Genomic DNA, 17,330 nt, shown 5'->3' with positions numbered 1-17,330 from the left:
AATCACTCTTTCTTCATCTCTATATATCAGACAGATCAAGTAAATGCTATCCTCTGGTCCAGATTGTACAGCTGCTTTTTACAGGTGTATGCTGGAATAGCTCTTTCTGATTGGAGGTTCTTTCTGAGGCTCTGTATGTGGGGCATGTAGCTATGTGTACTGTAAAGGAGAAGGAGCAGATTTATGTGTGTATGTGTAAGCTAAATATCTTTTTGGTAACTTTTTTTTTTTTTTTAGCAGAAAGAGGACAAAGATAAGAAAGAAAACAAAATATACCATCCTAGATAACATAGATGAGCAGGAGAGAATGGAGCTGAGACCCAAATATGGTAAGAGCAATCTCTTTCACTTGGGGTTTATTTAAGCAGTGAATCTTTAAGCTGTGAACTCATCCACCAACCTTACAGTCAAGGTTTTTAGTTGGCACTTGAAATCAAAGGGAGCCTGGCAGCTGGACTACAGGGTTGAGAATGACAGAGGCAAACATAAATGGGGAAATGGCTGGTCAAGAATCACTTCATTTCTTGCATGTATCCTTGGGCTCAAGTAAAGCTCTGAGCTTCTTCATTAACCTTAATTTAAACCATCTAATTGTCCCACAGACTTCTTACATGTAACCTCCTTTCCCCTCACACACACTTTATAATTTGGGTCTGTTTTTATTGGTGCATACAACACTTCCCTCTGGATAATAAGTGCCCTGTTAAACATTAGAGACTTCAGCTGCTCTATTCAAATACATTTTAATTTACCTTATTTCAGTTTTTAGCAAGGGAAATATTGGAATGCAGGGAATTAATATCATCCTTAGAAATTGCTGTCCTAGAAAGATAGATGTAACATTTCAGTACAAATCATGACCTTTCATTACCAGTCACTTAAATCAGGGAGCTGGGTAAACAAGCTAGTTCCCAGATTCAGGCTATTAGAATTGTATGGCTTTTCAGAGTCATAAACCAGTGGGGCTACGCTGAGGTCAAAAGAGTATGTCTGACACTGTTATACCTCCTAGACCAGCTTTTGACATGGGTAGTGGTACTGGGTGGACTGCAGAGAGTGTTTTCAATTATTTTTCATATCTGAGCAGAGGATATGATGATTAAGTTGTTAATAGTGAAAGCTTTCTAATGAGCTTGTTTTGCCTTTTTTTTTTTTGGTTTGTTTGTTAGGTATAAAACACAGGAGTACAGAACACAATTCCAGTCTGATGGTCTCCGAATCAGAGTTTGACAGTGATCAGGACACTATCTTCAGCAGAGAAAAGATTGAAAGAGAGAATCCTAAAACCCTCCTGAATGGATCAATCAGAAATGGAGTTTCTTTCCACTACAACTCCAAAGACAGATAACTGAATGAGGGTAAAACACAAAATGCACTGATCCAACACATCTAAAACATGTTGTCCCGTTTCTGTTTTTCCAAATCAAAAGCTTTCTAAAATATCAGGTAATTGCAGGTGAAAGAGTAGATTTCTAGCATGATGGTGGGAAAGGGCAGAGGAAGTATTTCATGGTCTGCCACCACAACGAACAACGAAAAGCACGTTTTATTTCTCACATGTTACATGCTGATATTTGTGTGAACTTCAAAAAGATGTTTTTCTTGTATCACTGCTAAAAAACTAGCCAGGGCTGTTACGCCACTAACAGTGGTAATTGAGATGTATATAAATTTGTATCCTGTACTCCGGTCTTTTTCTCAGAGGATCAATGGGGTTATGAACGTGACCTAAAATAGCAAAAGCCAACGTATGTCAGTTCTGCTAGAGCTATAGAGAGCAGTATGTGACTGCAGGTTCCTTCTTAATTTTCAGTTTAGATCAGGAACACGGAAGGAACATTTGTAGTGTTTTTTTCTCTCTGAATGTGATTCATGACTTCCTTTTCTAGGGTAGTGATCATCAGATAAAAACATTTGTTTTTAAAAGAGGTTTACAATCTAGCCGTTGTACTGAGCTCTAAACTAATGTGACAAATCTGTGCCCTGTGGGATGCAGTGTTCTCTGTATTTACATGAAAGGTATGATGCCTACAGGGAAGTCCAACCTTGGGTTGCTTCTGTAATGATGAAATTACTTTTACTTTTTAACATCTCAATGTCTTTTAAAGACCTCCAGGGATGGTGACTCCACCACTTCCCTGGGCAGCCCATTCCAATGCCTCACAACCCTCTCAGGAAAGAAGTTCTTCCTAATAACCAACCTAAAACACCCCTGGTGCAACTTCAGCCCTTTCCCCCTCATCCTGTCACCAGGCACATGGGAGAATAGACCAACCCCCACCTTGCTACAGCCTCCTTTAAGGTACTTATAAAGAGCGATAAGGTTGCCCGAGCCTCCTTTTCTCCAGGCTGAACAAGCCCAGCTCCCTCAGCCGCTCCTCATAGGACTTGTTCTCCAGACCCCTCACAAGCTTCATCACCCTTCTCTGGACTCTTTTGAGCACCTCGATGTTCTTCTTGTAGTGAGAGGCCCAAAACTGAACACAGCACTTGAGGTGTGGCCTCACCAGAGCTGAGTACAGAGGGACAATCACTTCCCTAGCCCTGCTGGCCACACTGCTTCTTATACAAGCCAGGATGCCGTTGGCCTTCTTGGCCACCTGAGCACACTGCTGGCTCATATTCAGCCAACTGTCCACCAATACTCCCAGGTCCTTCTCCGCCTGGCAGCTTTCCAGCCACTCCTCTCCCAGCCTGTAGCTCTGCTTGGGGTTATTGCGCCCCAGGTGCAGGACCTGGCACTTGGCCTTGTTGGACTTCATGAGGTTGGCTGTCTCTTAATAACCTCTGTGTCTTCTGTATATTTCCACTTAACTTCCAAGAGGATCTGTTCCATGATCTTATCAGGCACCGAGGTGAGGCTGACCAGTTCCAGTAATGTGATTAGTCCCACCAAGTTTCAACGATAGCAATTAGGTCATAGCTTTCCATCTGCACAGTGGCTGCCAACTCCTACTTTTTGTTACTTATGCTGCATGTGTTGATATACAGGCACTTTAGTTGTGCTGTTGACAATGTCACCTTTTTAGAGGAACAAGCCCTAATTCCATTAAGGCATTTCATAGGTGTTTCTCTGTTGGTACATAAAAGTCAGGGCATGTTAATATGTTCTCTTTTACTCCAAACTCCATCCCCTTCCCCTGCGAAGTCATGCTGCCGGGGGTTGCCCTGCTGGGCAGAGAAGATGTAGATAATTCCAACCTCTAAGTATAGAAGTGAGGTATACAGAATTAATTCTTTGCTCAGAGGGCGGTGAGGCACTGGCACAGGCTGCCCAGAAAACTATGGGTGCCCCGTCCCTGGAGGTGTTCAAGGCCAGGCTGGATGGGGCTTTGCGCAGCCTGGTCTGGTGGGTTGGAAGGGACCTCTAAGATCGTCTGATTCCAACCCCCTGCCTCTTAAGCTGTGATGCATGGCCACCATTTTCTTTCAGCAGGTCACAGTCTCCTGTAGTTTCAAACTTCTTAAGAAACTTTTCCGTGTTCTTTGAACCTGAAGGGCATTAATTGCTTCTGTTGCAACATCTTTCTCATATTCTTCGTGTTTCTTCTGCAGGAGCTGGGAACCCGAATACTTGACTGCAGTAGATCTGATCTCCCCACCAAATGCTGAGATCCAGGGCTTCACACCACATACAGGCCTCTCACATACTACAGGAATACATTCTTCTTACAGTAAGAAGACTCAACGGGACAAACTTCAGCCAGCCCTTAATATTATGTTCTATATGCTCTACTCTCCAGCTTTTTCTTCCACAGCATCTTTTCTTTACTGCTTCTGCTAAGTATCTAGTGTGCCTTTGTCCATGAACTTAACTTTTAGTACGTGTCAGCGCAGTCAGCATCCTTCAGTTTTATGAAGTCAGTCACTTGTGTATTGGGTTTATTTTATGTTTTTAAAGCCTGGTGCTGAAGCCTAGGAGATGGTTCTTTCAAGGAATTAAAAAAAATTTCTCCCACATGGACATACTTACTTCGATCTTCAGATCAGTGGCAAGCTCACGTATCGTGAGAATGTCTGCACAATTTGTCCAAATATTTCTCACTCTTCACAAGTAAGAAGCTAGTCTAATGTTTCTTATTGCTTAAAGCCTTACCAAGTTGAAGCTGCTTACTGAATTCTGTTCTCTAGATGACACTTTGACGTTTTAGTGGCTAACAGTATTTTTAGCTGTGTTTTCAAAGCTGGATTTTTGAGCAGCTTCTAGTTCTACTGGTTTAATTCTTCCATATCCTTGGAAGGAAAAGCCTTTCATCATACATAATACCAGGCTTACTATTAGTATGAAACTTGCACCAAAGTTTAAAATAACAGTTTCTGGCTCTACGAATTTGTGATATCACATTAGTGTCATTTGGCCAAGCATGATTTTGTCAAGAATTTAGGAGTGTATAAAGCAAGCCTTTATCTCGATTCAGTGTAATATTTATTTCTAGAAATATCGTTTTCCTAGACTTTCCTAGAGCATGTCAGGTAGAAGGAAGGGGTAGGAAAGTTAACTCTTAAGCTGAAAACACTATGGCAGAATTCAGGACTGCTGCTAGCTTTCTGTTTTGGGTAATGATGGTTTAAGCCAGTACTCAGTCCTCACATTTCCACACAATTTTCTTTTATGCACAGATTGCTGGCATCTCCTTTCTGAAATAGGGATGCACTGCATCCCAGCAGTGTCCTCTGCTCTTCTGAGATACAGCTCAATATGTAGGGTGCAAAGTCCTTTGAAAATAAAGAATAAATTGGCAATTTAGCACTGGTAAGATGCTCTCTTAGTAGGTGGTGTGCCAATACTTAGAGTGCATCATAGCCTTGGTGCAAGTACTTGATTTTCACTTGCATCTTCGTTCTATGTTTATAGGTGCTGATACATGCACAAATAGAGGTTGTCCAGCTGTGTAAAAAGGCTGCCTTCATTGCATTTTAAGAAGGGAATATATTTAGAAAAAAACTTTCTTGCCATTACTGCCTGATGAGTTAATCATGTTCAGTACTCAACACTGCCATGCTGCAAACAGTTTTGTGTTTTTAATTTTTTTTAACCAAAATACAGCTGCTGTACAAACTGAAACTTACTTGGGCAAGTCTGCTGAAGTGCGCATACAAAGCCTCTTGTCCTCTGGTTCAACCTTTCATTTTAACTGAGTAGACTGATGAGAAATCCAAGCAAAATGTGAAGTCTAGTTATAGAGGCCTTTACTTGGGGAGGGGAAAAAAAAAAAAGATTGTTACAGTTTCATGTGAGAGAATACACTTTCAACTGCATCCTTTCAGGTAAACAGGAGTCAAGTATCTCCCTCTGACAGACATACAGCTACTCATCAAGTACCTGTTCTGTGCTGTCAGATGTGGTTGCTTTTATGATGGCTTTTTTTTTTCTTGTTTTGTTGCAGCAAACAAAAGGTTCAAGTTCATCATGTGTGTATTTCTTTAGACTATACTAATGTTCTTGAAATAATTTTCTTAGGCAAATTTCCTATTGCTCTTTTAAGCCTCACGTGAAACTAGTTTTGCCCCTCAATATACTGATAATGGGCTGTAGTCAGCTGGAGCATTCAGATGACAGTTACAAAATGACAACTACTTCAGTCCTTTGAGCCATTTTTATGAGGATTGAGAGAGGAAAACCTTCCAATGAAAGATGGGAAACAGGGTAGAAGTGAATTAGTTTCTTAACATCAGCTATGGCCTAGTATTGGTCCATAACTAGAATACTACTCAAAAACAAAACAAAAAAACCCTATTACATACAGTTTTTTGGTCCTGAACTCCCTGTGGCAACCTTGAAGCTGAGAAATAAAAATGAAAACAAACAAAACTTTATTTTGCGTAGGTTACGTATCAAGTGCAGATGAGCCACAAATCAGTAGTTTGTCTCTGTATGGAAGCACTTCTCCCTGTGGGTGGATGGGTGAGCTATTGCAGATTTTATATGAAGAATCTGTTTCTAGAAAGTGTTACTTATTGCAAATGAGAATTTATTGTAACTGGAACTATTTCTGAGCTGAAACTATTACATTTATGTAACTATTAGTTAAATAAAAAATAAAGTTTTGTCTCTCCTTCTGAGAACTTGTTTTAAATGTGGTGTTGTGTATTGGACTAAACACTCAAGCTGAGCTAAGAGAGACAAGCTTCATAGCATACGTTAAATCTGTATTCACAAAAGCAGTGTGATATCTGATCCTTTGCCTTGCTATTGACATATAGGTATTGACGTATAGGTATCCTTTTGCAGAAAGATGGCATAATTCAGTACATCAGGGAGCAGAAAAGCTCTTTTACTGCAGCTCCCAGAGTTCCCACGTTCTGCTCGTCTTTGCTGTAATTGGCTGTACGTGAGTATTCACCAGCTGTTTTGGAAGTGTGGCAGGTTGAGCAGTTTTGTGGTTTATTCTGTAGCAAATGCAGTGCTCCACTGTAAGTACAGTGGCTGCTTTGTGGTAATCTGTGGTGCTAGCGTGCAATATAACCCAAAATATCCCTGCAAGCTAGGGGTAGATTATGCTGCCTGTTCCTGAATGAGAAAAGAATCCATGCATTGGTGTCTGTAAAGTTTGTGCGAAATTGTGATGATGCAAGGTACTGTGAGATTCAGGTGTCCCTCCCTAAGGAGAAACACAACGTAAAAGCAACTTCTGTAGTGCATTTGGATATATAGCATCACGTTGCATTTCTTACATTCATAAACTTGACTCCTACAAGGGAATACCAGTTGCTGAATAGGTTGATGAGATGCATAATGTCCTTTGCTGGAGAATGGAATCTGCCCATTTGTTATTGGGGTGTAAGTTTTAGTAGTAGCAGCAGCCTCCCCCTTTCCCTGAGGTAGGCTGGTGAAGGCCTCGAATGTGTGCAACAGAAAGCACAGCAGCAGCTCTGCTAAGGTGCTTCAGAAGTCAGTGACACAATGAAAAAACTGTTTGCTACATGCTCACAACAACTTCTTGTGACTTCTTGTGTCTTGGAAGGCCCTAAACAGAAGTTCTGACAAGGAACACTAAACAAGTGCTAAAATTTTACTTAAACCTTCTGACATCTGTACGTAAATCTTTGTAAGCTTTCTATAAGCATTAGGGCTAGGATAAAGGACACGATCAGTTATACATAAAACTGCCAGTTAGTGAGATGGTTACTTCAATACCAAGTTAACTGGATATATATATATATATTTTTAACTTCCAGGATTGCCCAATTCCTAATACTACATGCCTGTTGGTTTTAGAACAGTATCAACTATTTTACAGTTTGCAAACCATTTACATTCTGCAAAGCTTGATTATGAAAACATTTCATTATACAAGCATAAAATGTCTTTTTAAAAATTGCCAGGGACATTTAATAGGCCACACGACTCCAGCCTGCTTAAGCATTTACTTAAATGCCATGATCTTAGTGATAAGTGGTAATGAAGAACAAGAACCAGCTACTCAAAATTAAATACTAGGTATTGGTCAAACTTTAAATACTTTTGAAATACTTCTGAGTAGCACTGTTGGTTTTTTTGTTTGTTTTGTTTTGTGTGTGTTTTTTTTGGTTTTTTTTTTTTTTTTTTTTTTTACCTCTACTGGCTTGGTGTTACATCTGAAGAACATCTGGATGCTGGGAAGTCTTTTTTTTCCAGTGCAAAAGTTGTCACAACAAAATTTCTGTAGAAATCTGAGGGTCTAAATGTAATGTAGCTACTATCACTGTCAGTTCAACAATAAATAAGGTAATGAGCCACACAATCCAGTGCTTTCACAGAAGTTATTTATTAACTGAAAATATTTTTCCATGGCAGTTCTAGTATCCAGAAATTGCTGAACTATCACAAATGTAATCAACATAACTGAGGTGTAAGAATTCAAGTATACGTTTTGTTAAAGAATCACAGCTTTTGCTCTGAAGACAACTTCAAGATTATTCTGTGCTTACTGATGTAGACATCACTGACACAAGGATGCTATGCTGGAATCCTACCACAATCCAATCTAGACAAAGGCTTTTTCAAAGCCTATATACATTATTAATTACGTTTTGTGCTTGTTATCAGACGTAGTAAAAAAAAAAAAAAAGCTAGGAAAAAAGTAAACATTTACTCATTAATTTTAACAGTGCTATTCTTAGAAATATATCGCGATTTTAAATGCACCAATGCATCAGATCACTAGTTTTTACAATTAATAGAGCAGCCAGATAAAAAGTTTATCCTCCAACTGCACTGTCCCAAGAGGTACACCTACATTCAGAACTGCACTGTCATATAGCATTAAATGAGATTTCTTTGCCCTCATACTGCAGATCACATGCAGACAATTTTAAGTTTGTGCAATTAAAGTGGCAGATATTCCAACTTATGTAGAACATCCACAACTTTGCCTGAACCATTGTGTTATTCATACCCAGACACCAAGTTATGACCTTTTTCACCCTCATTACGCTTTCCAGTAAGAAATAAACAATGTATTGGCAGCTAAGGCTGGCGAAGAGTTCCCTGTTCCACATCCTCATATTCTCTAAATTCAGGTAGCCTATGTGCTCAGTAATGTAGTCTCAGAGGTTGGGTGGACGCTTTCTTGCAATTAGTGTAGGTAGAAGTTGGCTATCCTTTTTTGTTCTTGGAAAAAGACATGTACTGCAACTAATAACAGTATTAAGTCCTTATTACCTTAAACATGCATTTATTTCTGGTGCATTGGAAATGCTTGGAAGGGCAGTAAGTGTTCTTTACCTGTCCTTCAACTGGCAGGATGCACATATACTCATTTACTGACAAGTAGTGTGTTACGTACAAACACCCACCTGGTCTCAAGTGTTAGATAAATATAAACATAAAAAAATATTTAGAAATAATAAGCACCAGTCAATGCTACCTCATGTGCGCTTTAAAAAACCCTGTGAAACTCAGCTCTGGCTCTTTCATCAGTCTTATTTTTGCTTCATTGGATAAAATATCTTAAAATAGCCCGTTTCATAGGGTACATTCATTAGGAAGAAGTGGTACGTCATCTTCTCTTTTTTTCAGTAATTAATGGGTAAAATCACACCCTATAATTTAAGTACAGGAAACAAAATTTCTTCTCCTTAGTCTCTGCAGCATTGATTTATTTGCCAAATTAGCATTGCACTTTTTTTTTTTTAATGCTTCAAGTCTCATTGAACTAATAACATTTAAATAGTACTGTTTGTTTCATATTAAGGATTCTTTAGATTATCCTTAAAGATAACAAAGTACTGAGGTTATGGGTAAAAGTTTCACCTATAGTCATTTTTAAGTCCTCATTAGATGACAAGTTAGCCAATTTTAAAGGTTTTTGTACCTTCCTCCTTAAAGGTTATTTTCCTGTGTGACCACGAATCAGATTCAAAGCACAAAGCCCAGAGGAACTGAACCATCTATCTGCTCCTGTCCTTTGGAGGTGGTGGGTAACATTCTAGATGCCTGAGCAACATTTACATCAGTGACCTTCCTTTTACAAAAGGACATTCTTTTCGCAGAAGGGAGTTAAGTGTATCATCATGTCACCACTTGGGATTCATTCATACAGCCCTTTCAGTGTCCCCTGACAATTCTGTAAGTTATTCCTGCAACCATGCATCCTATCTTCCTCCTACTAGTTACTAACCCAGCAACTCTTTTGTACTTTGCTGATATTTTCCCAGGACAGCTAGAACACTCATACATACCCGACAAAGGCATTCAATCCCAAACCTGTAAGCTGTTAAGCACAAATTACAGCTCTTTGCTCAGAAGCCCAGAGCTTAACAGCTGGCAGCTCTGCAGCCAGCATTAACACACACTGACAAAGCTATACTTTCACCTGCATGAACTCCTAGCAGTAGCTAAAAGACACTCCTCACCTTTCAAAAGCATCAGATTATCCCACAGTTAAAAAGAGACATGCCTGCTTCTAAAAGAAAGTTACATAACCACATTAGAAAATGCTGGTGTTTACACAAAACTCTAAAGGGAGTCTGCCATCCTCAATGCTTCCCACATCCTACACACACTCAAGCAGGCAACAACAAATGGTAGTCAGCTTTCCCCTTGACACACAGGCTATGATCTATTTTCATAATGCAGAAGTCTCCAAGTCCTGCCAACTACACGGGTAATCTAAGGATAACAGATGTGCATTCCTCCCTGCTCCTTGTTAGAGATAATGGGCACTGTGATTACATTGCTGAAAAACAACGTAGAAACATGTAAAAACGTGGCAGCACAGAATGTTGTATCTCTACACATACAGAACAGGGTTACTTAGTTTTGAAGAAGGTAAATGTTGCATTCATAACATATTTCTGGTTCAAAAAGCTTTTAAAACTACAAGGCTTTTCCAAAATGTTGAGATTGTGCTTTCTGAAGATTTTTATAAGCCTCCGAAGCAGACATATTTTATTTCTAAGTATTCATCAATGCCATACTTCGAACCTTCTCGTCCTAAGCCAGACTGCTTTACTCCACCAAACGGACTCTCCACTGAGGAGACTATGCCTTCATTTACACCAACCATTCCAACTTCCAGCTGCTCAGCAACTCTCCAGATCTGAGCTGGATCTTGGGAGTAGAAATATCCTGCCATGCAGAAACAGAGGTACAGAATAAATAAAAAAAAAAAAAAAGTCAGAAGGAACAATTGCAGAAGACTGAAAAAGATACTTCTTGACACGATGTCCATCATTTCATTAAAAATTGTTACCCCCTTAACACTGAATCTTATCAAAAACCTCAATAGTGTATTTATCTAAGAGTGGCATACCTGCTAAACCCACATTGGCTGCATTTGCTATGGCAATAGCTTCTTCTTCAGTCTCAAATCTGTCAATACAAAGAAAAAAATAGAAATGAAGCCTGCAGTTCATCTACCATCTTGCTCACTTACTGCGAAGAAGCAGCTTTATCAGAAATAAGTCAATGTGCAGTTTTTTCCAAAAATGTATTTTCAGTATCTATTTTAATTTTAAAGCAATGGAGGAGTTTCTACCACTTACTTTAAATTAAAGTAGTTAAATAATTAGGATTGCCTTTATCCTCCATAGATACTGGTAGCTAAACCTTTACTTCCTATGAGTTAGCTCACTCATTTCCTCAACTACATAAGCACTCTCAGCTATGACAGATGACCTACCCTATCATGTTCTTCCGTCATATCCAATCATTCTGGATGGAGGCAGGGAAGGTTTTAAGGAGCAAAAAGAGCTACAGAGCTATGTCATCCTCAGTCAGAAAAGCAGGGCTAGCAAATCATGACAAATTGCAGGCTCCTGCCTCCCCCTTCATTCTGCAAAACATGAAATTTGTGAGAGTTCTGCTGTTACTTGCCCCAGCTTAATTGCTGATGCAATTTAAAAGAAAACCATTTTTGAAAAGCTGCAGAGACTTAAATCAGGTCAAGAGAAAAATAAACAGGCTAGGTGTGCACAGTAAGTTTCCACATATTTACCAGTCTTACATTACATGACTTAGCTTAGTGATATGGTTTAGTGGAGGACCTGTTAAGTGTTAGGTCATAGCTTGGACTAGGTGATCTTGCAGGTCTCTTCCAACCTAGATGATTCTGTTATTCTTATTTGGCCTCAGAAAAATAACTTTTGGAAAGCAGTCATTCAAACTCTTATTCATTCAAAACATTATGTCATTCTTTCTTATTGCTGTATCTTAATCTGGAAAATGAATGGTCTTACTTGATAACCGGTGCTAAAGGGCCAAATGTCTCCTCTTGTGTGCAAAGCATTTTTGTTGTAACATTACTCAGTAATGTTGGCTCAAAGAAATTCTTCCCCAAGCTGTGTCGTTTCCCTCCAGTCACAATTGATGCTCCTTGAGATACTGCATCATTAATATGTTTCTCAACCTGAGGTATGCAAAACAAAAATTTCAATGCTAGGACTTAAAAATGAATATCAATATATTTTACACTGAAGAAATAATACTCTCCAGTATTAAAGAGAAGACTTTGAAGAGAGGTTCATACATTGCAGAAGACTATTTGCAATGTTACTTAAAATTTCTCTTGAATTAAACTATGAGTATGGCCCGAGAGTCACATACATTCACCTCTTCTACTGAAATGAAAGGGTTACAAATAACATGAGAGAAGTCTTTGCAGGACTGAGCAGTACACCTGATATCCATGATTAGGGACTGTCCAAACAGAAGTACATGATTGTCATTTAAAGAGAAAGACAACAGAAGTAAACTTTCAGGATGGTACTGGCAAAATCATTTTGCACTCCTATACATCTACAATTGATCCAAAGACAAGAAAGTAATGAGAAAACTAAATAGTCTCAGTGTAAAATACAGTCCTTTGAAGTAACAAAAAGGCAGTTACGTGATTACAGTGCTTGCTCCGTGTGCATAGACATGTGATATGCACAATACTTTTGTGATGCACATAGGGAAGGAATTTCATTATGTCCATGTGTTTTATCCTTTGTCTAGCAAACAGTTCTGAGTATTTTCACATCCCAGTATTTTATGCACAGGAAGAGTCTGACAGCATTCATGTATAATGGAATTGAAATCAATCCAGCATATAAGCGAGCCATAGTATCTTAGCAAGTATGAACCACATAATTCAATAATCTTTAAACTTAGGAAGGGTGAAATATTATAGAAAATGTTACTTATTACTGGAGTCATGAGTCATATAAACCAGAAGACCCAAGACATGCATAGAAGATTTCAAATGATTACAGCATTGAGTGCTCTGGTATTTTTAACCTCAGTGTGTGATTTTGCTTAGCTTTTGCTAGAGGCCCTCGTCTCCAAGGCAAGTTCTCAATCACAATGCTTCAGAATTGTAGAATCACCACCAAACTCTCGTGGTGTATCACATTTCAGTAAATGCTCTTCTTGAGAACAGACAGGAAATAATTAGGAAGAATCATTCCCTCCTAATGGAGGAATCTCTTTTACATTAACTGGCCACATCTGTTCCTCTACATACACACGTGGGTTTGGAAGAGGCAACAAGCTCCCAGCCACACTGCTCATTCTTTCTAACAAAAAACTTGAAAAAAGTTAAATACAGTTCCAAAGTTACCTTATGGATCATGAAAAGGAAATAAAGGTATCAAAATGAAATCTTTTATTTGTACCTTTTCTACTGCTTTTTCATTAATTAGTGGCCCTTGGGTAGTATTTGCATCAAATCCATTTCCAACACGTAGCTCGCTCCTTATGGCTTTAGCAAACTTTTCCACAAATTTGTCATGGATTCCCTTTTGCACCAGGAAACGGTTTGTACAAACACATGTCTGAAAATAAATATGAAAAGGAAAAGCAAACAGTAGTTTATATTGTATTTCATTATGAATTCATTCTGGCTTTCATGCCACAATGTCGGGTTACTACAGTTACTGCAGCCTATTTTGATTACTACAGTCTCTCAAAAGTAACAGCCATTTATCTTTCTATGTCCATGAAAGTATGAAAAAAGGGATTTTACTACATTGTTATTTGGACTTGCTGCCTGATAACTGGCTTAAGTGCCCAGAGCCATGTGTGGCCCCAAGCATCTCTCTCTTCACAATGAATTGCTCTATGCTTTCCCTTTACATAAGATAGTTTATTTATACAGCTTAAACTATATATACAGCTCTTCTCCTTCCAGAAACAAAGACAAAATGGTTACTCTTACCTGTCCTGAGTTTCTAAACTTAGAAGCAAGGGCTCCTGCCACAGCACGGTCCACATCAGCACTGTCAAACACTATAAAAGGAGCATGCCCTCCAAGCTCCATGGAAACTCGTTTCACGGTGCCAGCTGCATGCTTCAGCAGTATCTGAGGAAACATGGAAACCTGTACCTCTACCAGAGGTAAACTATGGAACCACAGAGCTTACAGATAGAAGGCAGTGAAAAGCTACCTCTGGCAGGAAGTTAATCTGCATCTTCTCTTTAATGCTAGGCCATCTTTTTTGTCCCATCACAAATACAAGGACTAATTTCACTCATTACAATCTTGAGAGACCACATTCTGGCCAAGAAATAATGAAGAAAAGGATTTTCATCAACTTCAGGTCAGGCTTTTATATACTAATATTGTCACTTGTTTGCTTGTTCACTTCCTTTTCACAAATAGAAATCTTGACAACTCTTACAATTTTCCGATATATGACAAAATTTGGGATTAAGATTTGCCTTAGGTATCACAGCTTTTTTTATAAGAGATGCAAAGGTCTCACTTCTCTAAGAATTTCTTTCAGCCAAACAGCACCTTTGAAATTCAGTTTCAGCATTCTTATTAGCATGCTGTCACAGTATGATATGTAATGCGAGCATCTTATACAGAACTGTTCAGGTTATAATTTAATGAGGGACAATTATGCAGAAGTTGCACATAGACATCCTTCTATGAAGTACTGACACCAAAATAAATACAGTATCTCAACAAATACACACATATTTAGACTGTCTGCATACAGTAGCCAGAGGAGAAGGCTCTATTGGGAAGCACACATTTTCCCCTACCTTTCCAGTACAACCACAGTAATAATCTTCAAGGATATTCTGCGCACTTATGTACCTTTCCTGTTTCAGTGGAGCCAGTAAAAGATATTTTGGCTACCAATGGATCAGTGCACAAGACTTCCCCTACAGCTGCTGCCTGTTGTCTGGAACAAGGAACAACGTTATACACTCCTGCAGGAATTCCAGCCTGGTTTGCAAGCTGCAACAAGAGAAACAGAATTTGCATTATCAGTGCATTTTGTATTAGGAAGAGTCCCTTTATGTTTATTGTTTTGATGAAATCAGTCTGCAAGCCAGTAAGAGCCCAAGGTGCACAGCACAGCTAACAGACGCCATGTGGTTAGGAGCACAGCTTCACTCACGTTTAAGCCAAAGGAAGGATATGAAGATGTTTCTTGTGGCTCAATGGCCATGTACGCGTTTAGGCTCTAGACCACATTAGAGGCAACTTCCAAAGATTTCTAATGAACTAAAACCTCTGAATCAATTCAGCCAACTTGTCCTTTCTTCATGTATGCAGTTGGCTACAGTTACCAGCAAAGGCCATTTGACTCCCTATTTATGGGCTCTTATTTACAGCTTCAGTCCGTTATTAATGTAAAGCCTAGCATAAAAAGCTCACCTCTCCAAGAGCTAATGCTGATAAAGGTGTATCCTCTGCGGGTTTCACTACTACTGTACATCCAGCTGCCAGAGCTGCACCAACCTTCCGGGTAATCATAGCACTGGGGAAGTTCCACTAGGATGAGAGAAAAGAACAATCAAACTTGGGGACATCTTGCCTCCTGTTTTTCTAGAAGTAATAGGTGTTTTATGCAGTTAGATTGTTGCCTAAACAGACCTGCATGATGTGCTTTGTCCTAGGTGAACATTTGAAAGTACTGCCAATTCAGGAACAAGCAGGCACAGGGATAGAAATGAAACTTTACAGGGATGTTTCCTGAGGCAAGAGGAGCCATAAAGCCCCATGCTGTGGGCTGAGCTGAAAACCTCTGTATGATCTGCAAAAATCAGCTGTACTTACTGGGGTTATAATAGCTGCAACTCCCACTGGCTGTTTCAGCACCAGGATTCTTCTGTCTTTTGCAGATGCTGGAATGACATCACCATAAACTCGGCGCGCTTCTTCCGCAAACCATTCCAGAAATGAGGCAGAATATAGGATTTCCCCCTGTGCTTCTTTCAGAGGTTTTCCCTTTGATTAAATCAGATTGAAGATACACTGTAAGTGGCAGACTGAAGCAATACAAATAAATTTAGGTCATTTCAGAGTTCTTTTCAGAATGCTTTATAATCCTGTGTCATATATACTGCAGTCTCCGGAAATGACTTGGTATGATTTCACCACCAATAGTTATGTGGTTTCAACATACAGTCATTATATAGCCAGTGCTTTGACTGCAGTGCCCAGATTTGTACCTGCACTAGATGAGGAGCTGGGACAGCACATTTTGCAACTTTGTGAAGTGTTATTTACAAACTCTGCAGTTAGCTGCTACCACCATTCTGAAGATGATACAAACCATGGCAAAAGTTACAAGTTTATGTCAGGGACCATTGTTTTGGGGTGTATTACTTTGCAGCATCCACCTCCAGGCATGGTCCTGTGGACTGAGTGAGCATTTGCTGTTGGAATGTAACAGAGAAGCTGCTGTGGTACCTTCCAGCACGGCTTTACTCAAAAGGATGCCTGCCTGTGAATTTGCAGGCTGCTCTGTGACGCAAAGCAAAACACGTTAAGTGACCGGGAGATTTGCTTTAATGGTACGGTCACTCTGATACAAAATAAGATGCTGATGGAGACATAACTCATGTCTTACAAGTTTCAGTGAAATCGCTTTCACTTGAAGAGGCCAAGCCACAGATGCTGTGCATCAGTTTAACAAGGGATATTGTAATTATTGCAGTTGTTAATTACTTGTCAGATGGCTTCCCGGTCCTTAATAGAGAATGCAGTAAAAAGAAGCCTCCAAGAATTAGGGATATGGTTTAGTGGGGACTGCTAGTGTTAGGTCAGAGGTTGGACTCGATGATCTTGAGGTCTCTTCCAACCTAGAAATTCTGTGATTCTGTGAACTGCAGCCTGTGATCGCCAGCAATGCTTGTTCTGCCTTATTATCAGGACTGTACTTCTGGACACATCCTTTCTAGCTACTTAGTAACCTTGTTTCGCTACATGATGATTTCTGCCCTGTTTAGGGGCATTCCTCGCCTAAGGAGAAGACCAGAACCGCTCGGCTGTGCAGCACCACAGCTGTGGGACAAAGCAGCCCCGCTGGAGAGGGACCCCGCGGCTCCCCCTCCCTCCTTCCTTCCCTCCCTCCCTCCGTCCCTCCCTCGCTCACGTTCTCCGCGGTTATGATGGCGGCCAGCTCGTCCTTCCTCTCCACCATCAGCTCGTACCACCTGCGGAGGAGGCCGCTCCTCTCCTGCGGGGACACAGGGGCTGCGCTGTGCCGCGGCGGGGCGCTCCGGGCCGGGCCCGCTCCCCGCACAGCGCTCCCCCCCCGGCTCCCCGCTCACCTTGGCGGCCAGGCGGCCCCAGGCGGCCCCGGCCCCGTACGCCGCCCTCACGGCTTCCCTCGCCTCGGCCGCGCCGCAGTCGGCCACGGGGCCCAGCTCCTGCCCGCTGGCCGGGTCCCGCACGGCGAAGGCCGCGGGTGCCTCCAGCCAGCGGCCGCCCACCAGCCCGCCCCGCCGCACCAGCCCGCCGGGCAGCGCCCCGCTGCCGCTCCGCACCGGGACCGGGACCGGGGCCACCGGGGGCCGCAGCAGGAGGAGGCGGCGAGAGGCGAAGGAGGCGGCTCGGCGGGGCAGGAGGCTCGCCATGGCCGCACGGCTCGGCACGGCGCCGGGGGAGGAGCCGCGGAGCAGC

General features: G+C 40.9%; 2 protein-coding genes across 9 annotated transcripts in view; one reads left to right on the top strand and one right to left on the bottom strand.

Moving 5' to 3' along the window:
• KIAA0319 (KIAA0319 ortholog) overlaps positions 1 to 6,056 on the top strand; it is a 51,652-nt gene extending 45,596 nt beyond the window's left edge. For 6 of the 7 annotated variants that reach the window (XM_038173930.2, XM_038173933.2, XM_038173934.2 and 3 more), the window contains 3 exons: positions 238 to 329; positions 1,170 to 1,358; positions 3,556 to 6,056. In XM_038173930.2, the coding sequence (XP_038029858.2) occupies positions 238 to 329; positions 1,170 to 1,348 (271 nt within the window). In that variant the 3' untranslated portion in view covers positions 1,349 to 1,358; positions 3,556 to 6,056. The remainder of the gene's footprint in view (positions 1 to 237; positions 330 to 1,169; positions 1,359 to 3,555) is intronic. The other variant, XM_072033342.1, reaches the window with a different exon arrangement.
• A 1,673-nt stretch (positions 6,057 to 7,729) lies between these two features.
• Positions 7,730 to 17,330, bottom strand: ALDH5A1 (aldehyde dehydrogenase 5 family member A1). Of its 2 annotated transcripts, XR_011806895.1 has the most exons (11): positions 16,979 to 17,330; positions 16,801 to 16,884; positions 15,480 to 15,650; positions 15,078 to 15,194; positions 14,511 to 14,654; positions 13,623 to 13,766; positions 13,081 to 13,239; positions 11,662 to 11,831; positions 11,106 to 11,258; positions 10,737 to 10,795; positions 10,472 to 10,552 (listed from the first exon to the last, which is right to left on the bottom strand). XR_011806895.1 is itself a non-coding variant. In XM_038174100.2 (10 exons), exons 1-10 carry the CDS (start codon positions 17,282 to 17,284, stop codon positions 10,347 to 10,349), a joined length of 1,560 nt encoding a protein of 519 aa, XP_038030028.2. In that variant the 5' UTR covers positions 17,285 to 17,326; the 3' UTR covers positions 7,730 to 10,346. The 2 variants fall into 2 exon arrangements, 1 of the variants encoding a protein (XP_038030028.2); XM_038174100.2 differs by lacking the exon at positions 11,106 to 11,258 and having other exon boundaries at positions 7,730 to 10,552; positions 16,979 to 17,326.

This window comes from Anas platyrhynchos, chromosome 2, assembly GCF_047663525.1.
Source record: "Anas platyrhynchos isolate ZD024472 breed Pekin duck chromosome 2, IASCAAS_PekinDuck_T2T, whole genome shotgun sequence".
Lineage (NCBI taxonomy): Eukaryota > Metazoa > Chordata > Aves > Anseriformes > Anatidae > Anas > Anas platyrhynchos.
Note: the sequence above shows the minus strand (reverse complement) of the source record. Positions and strands in the feature narration are given on the sequence as shown.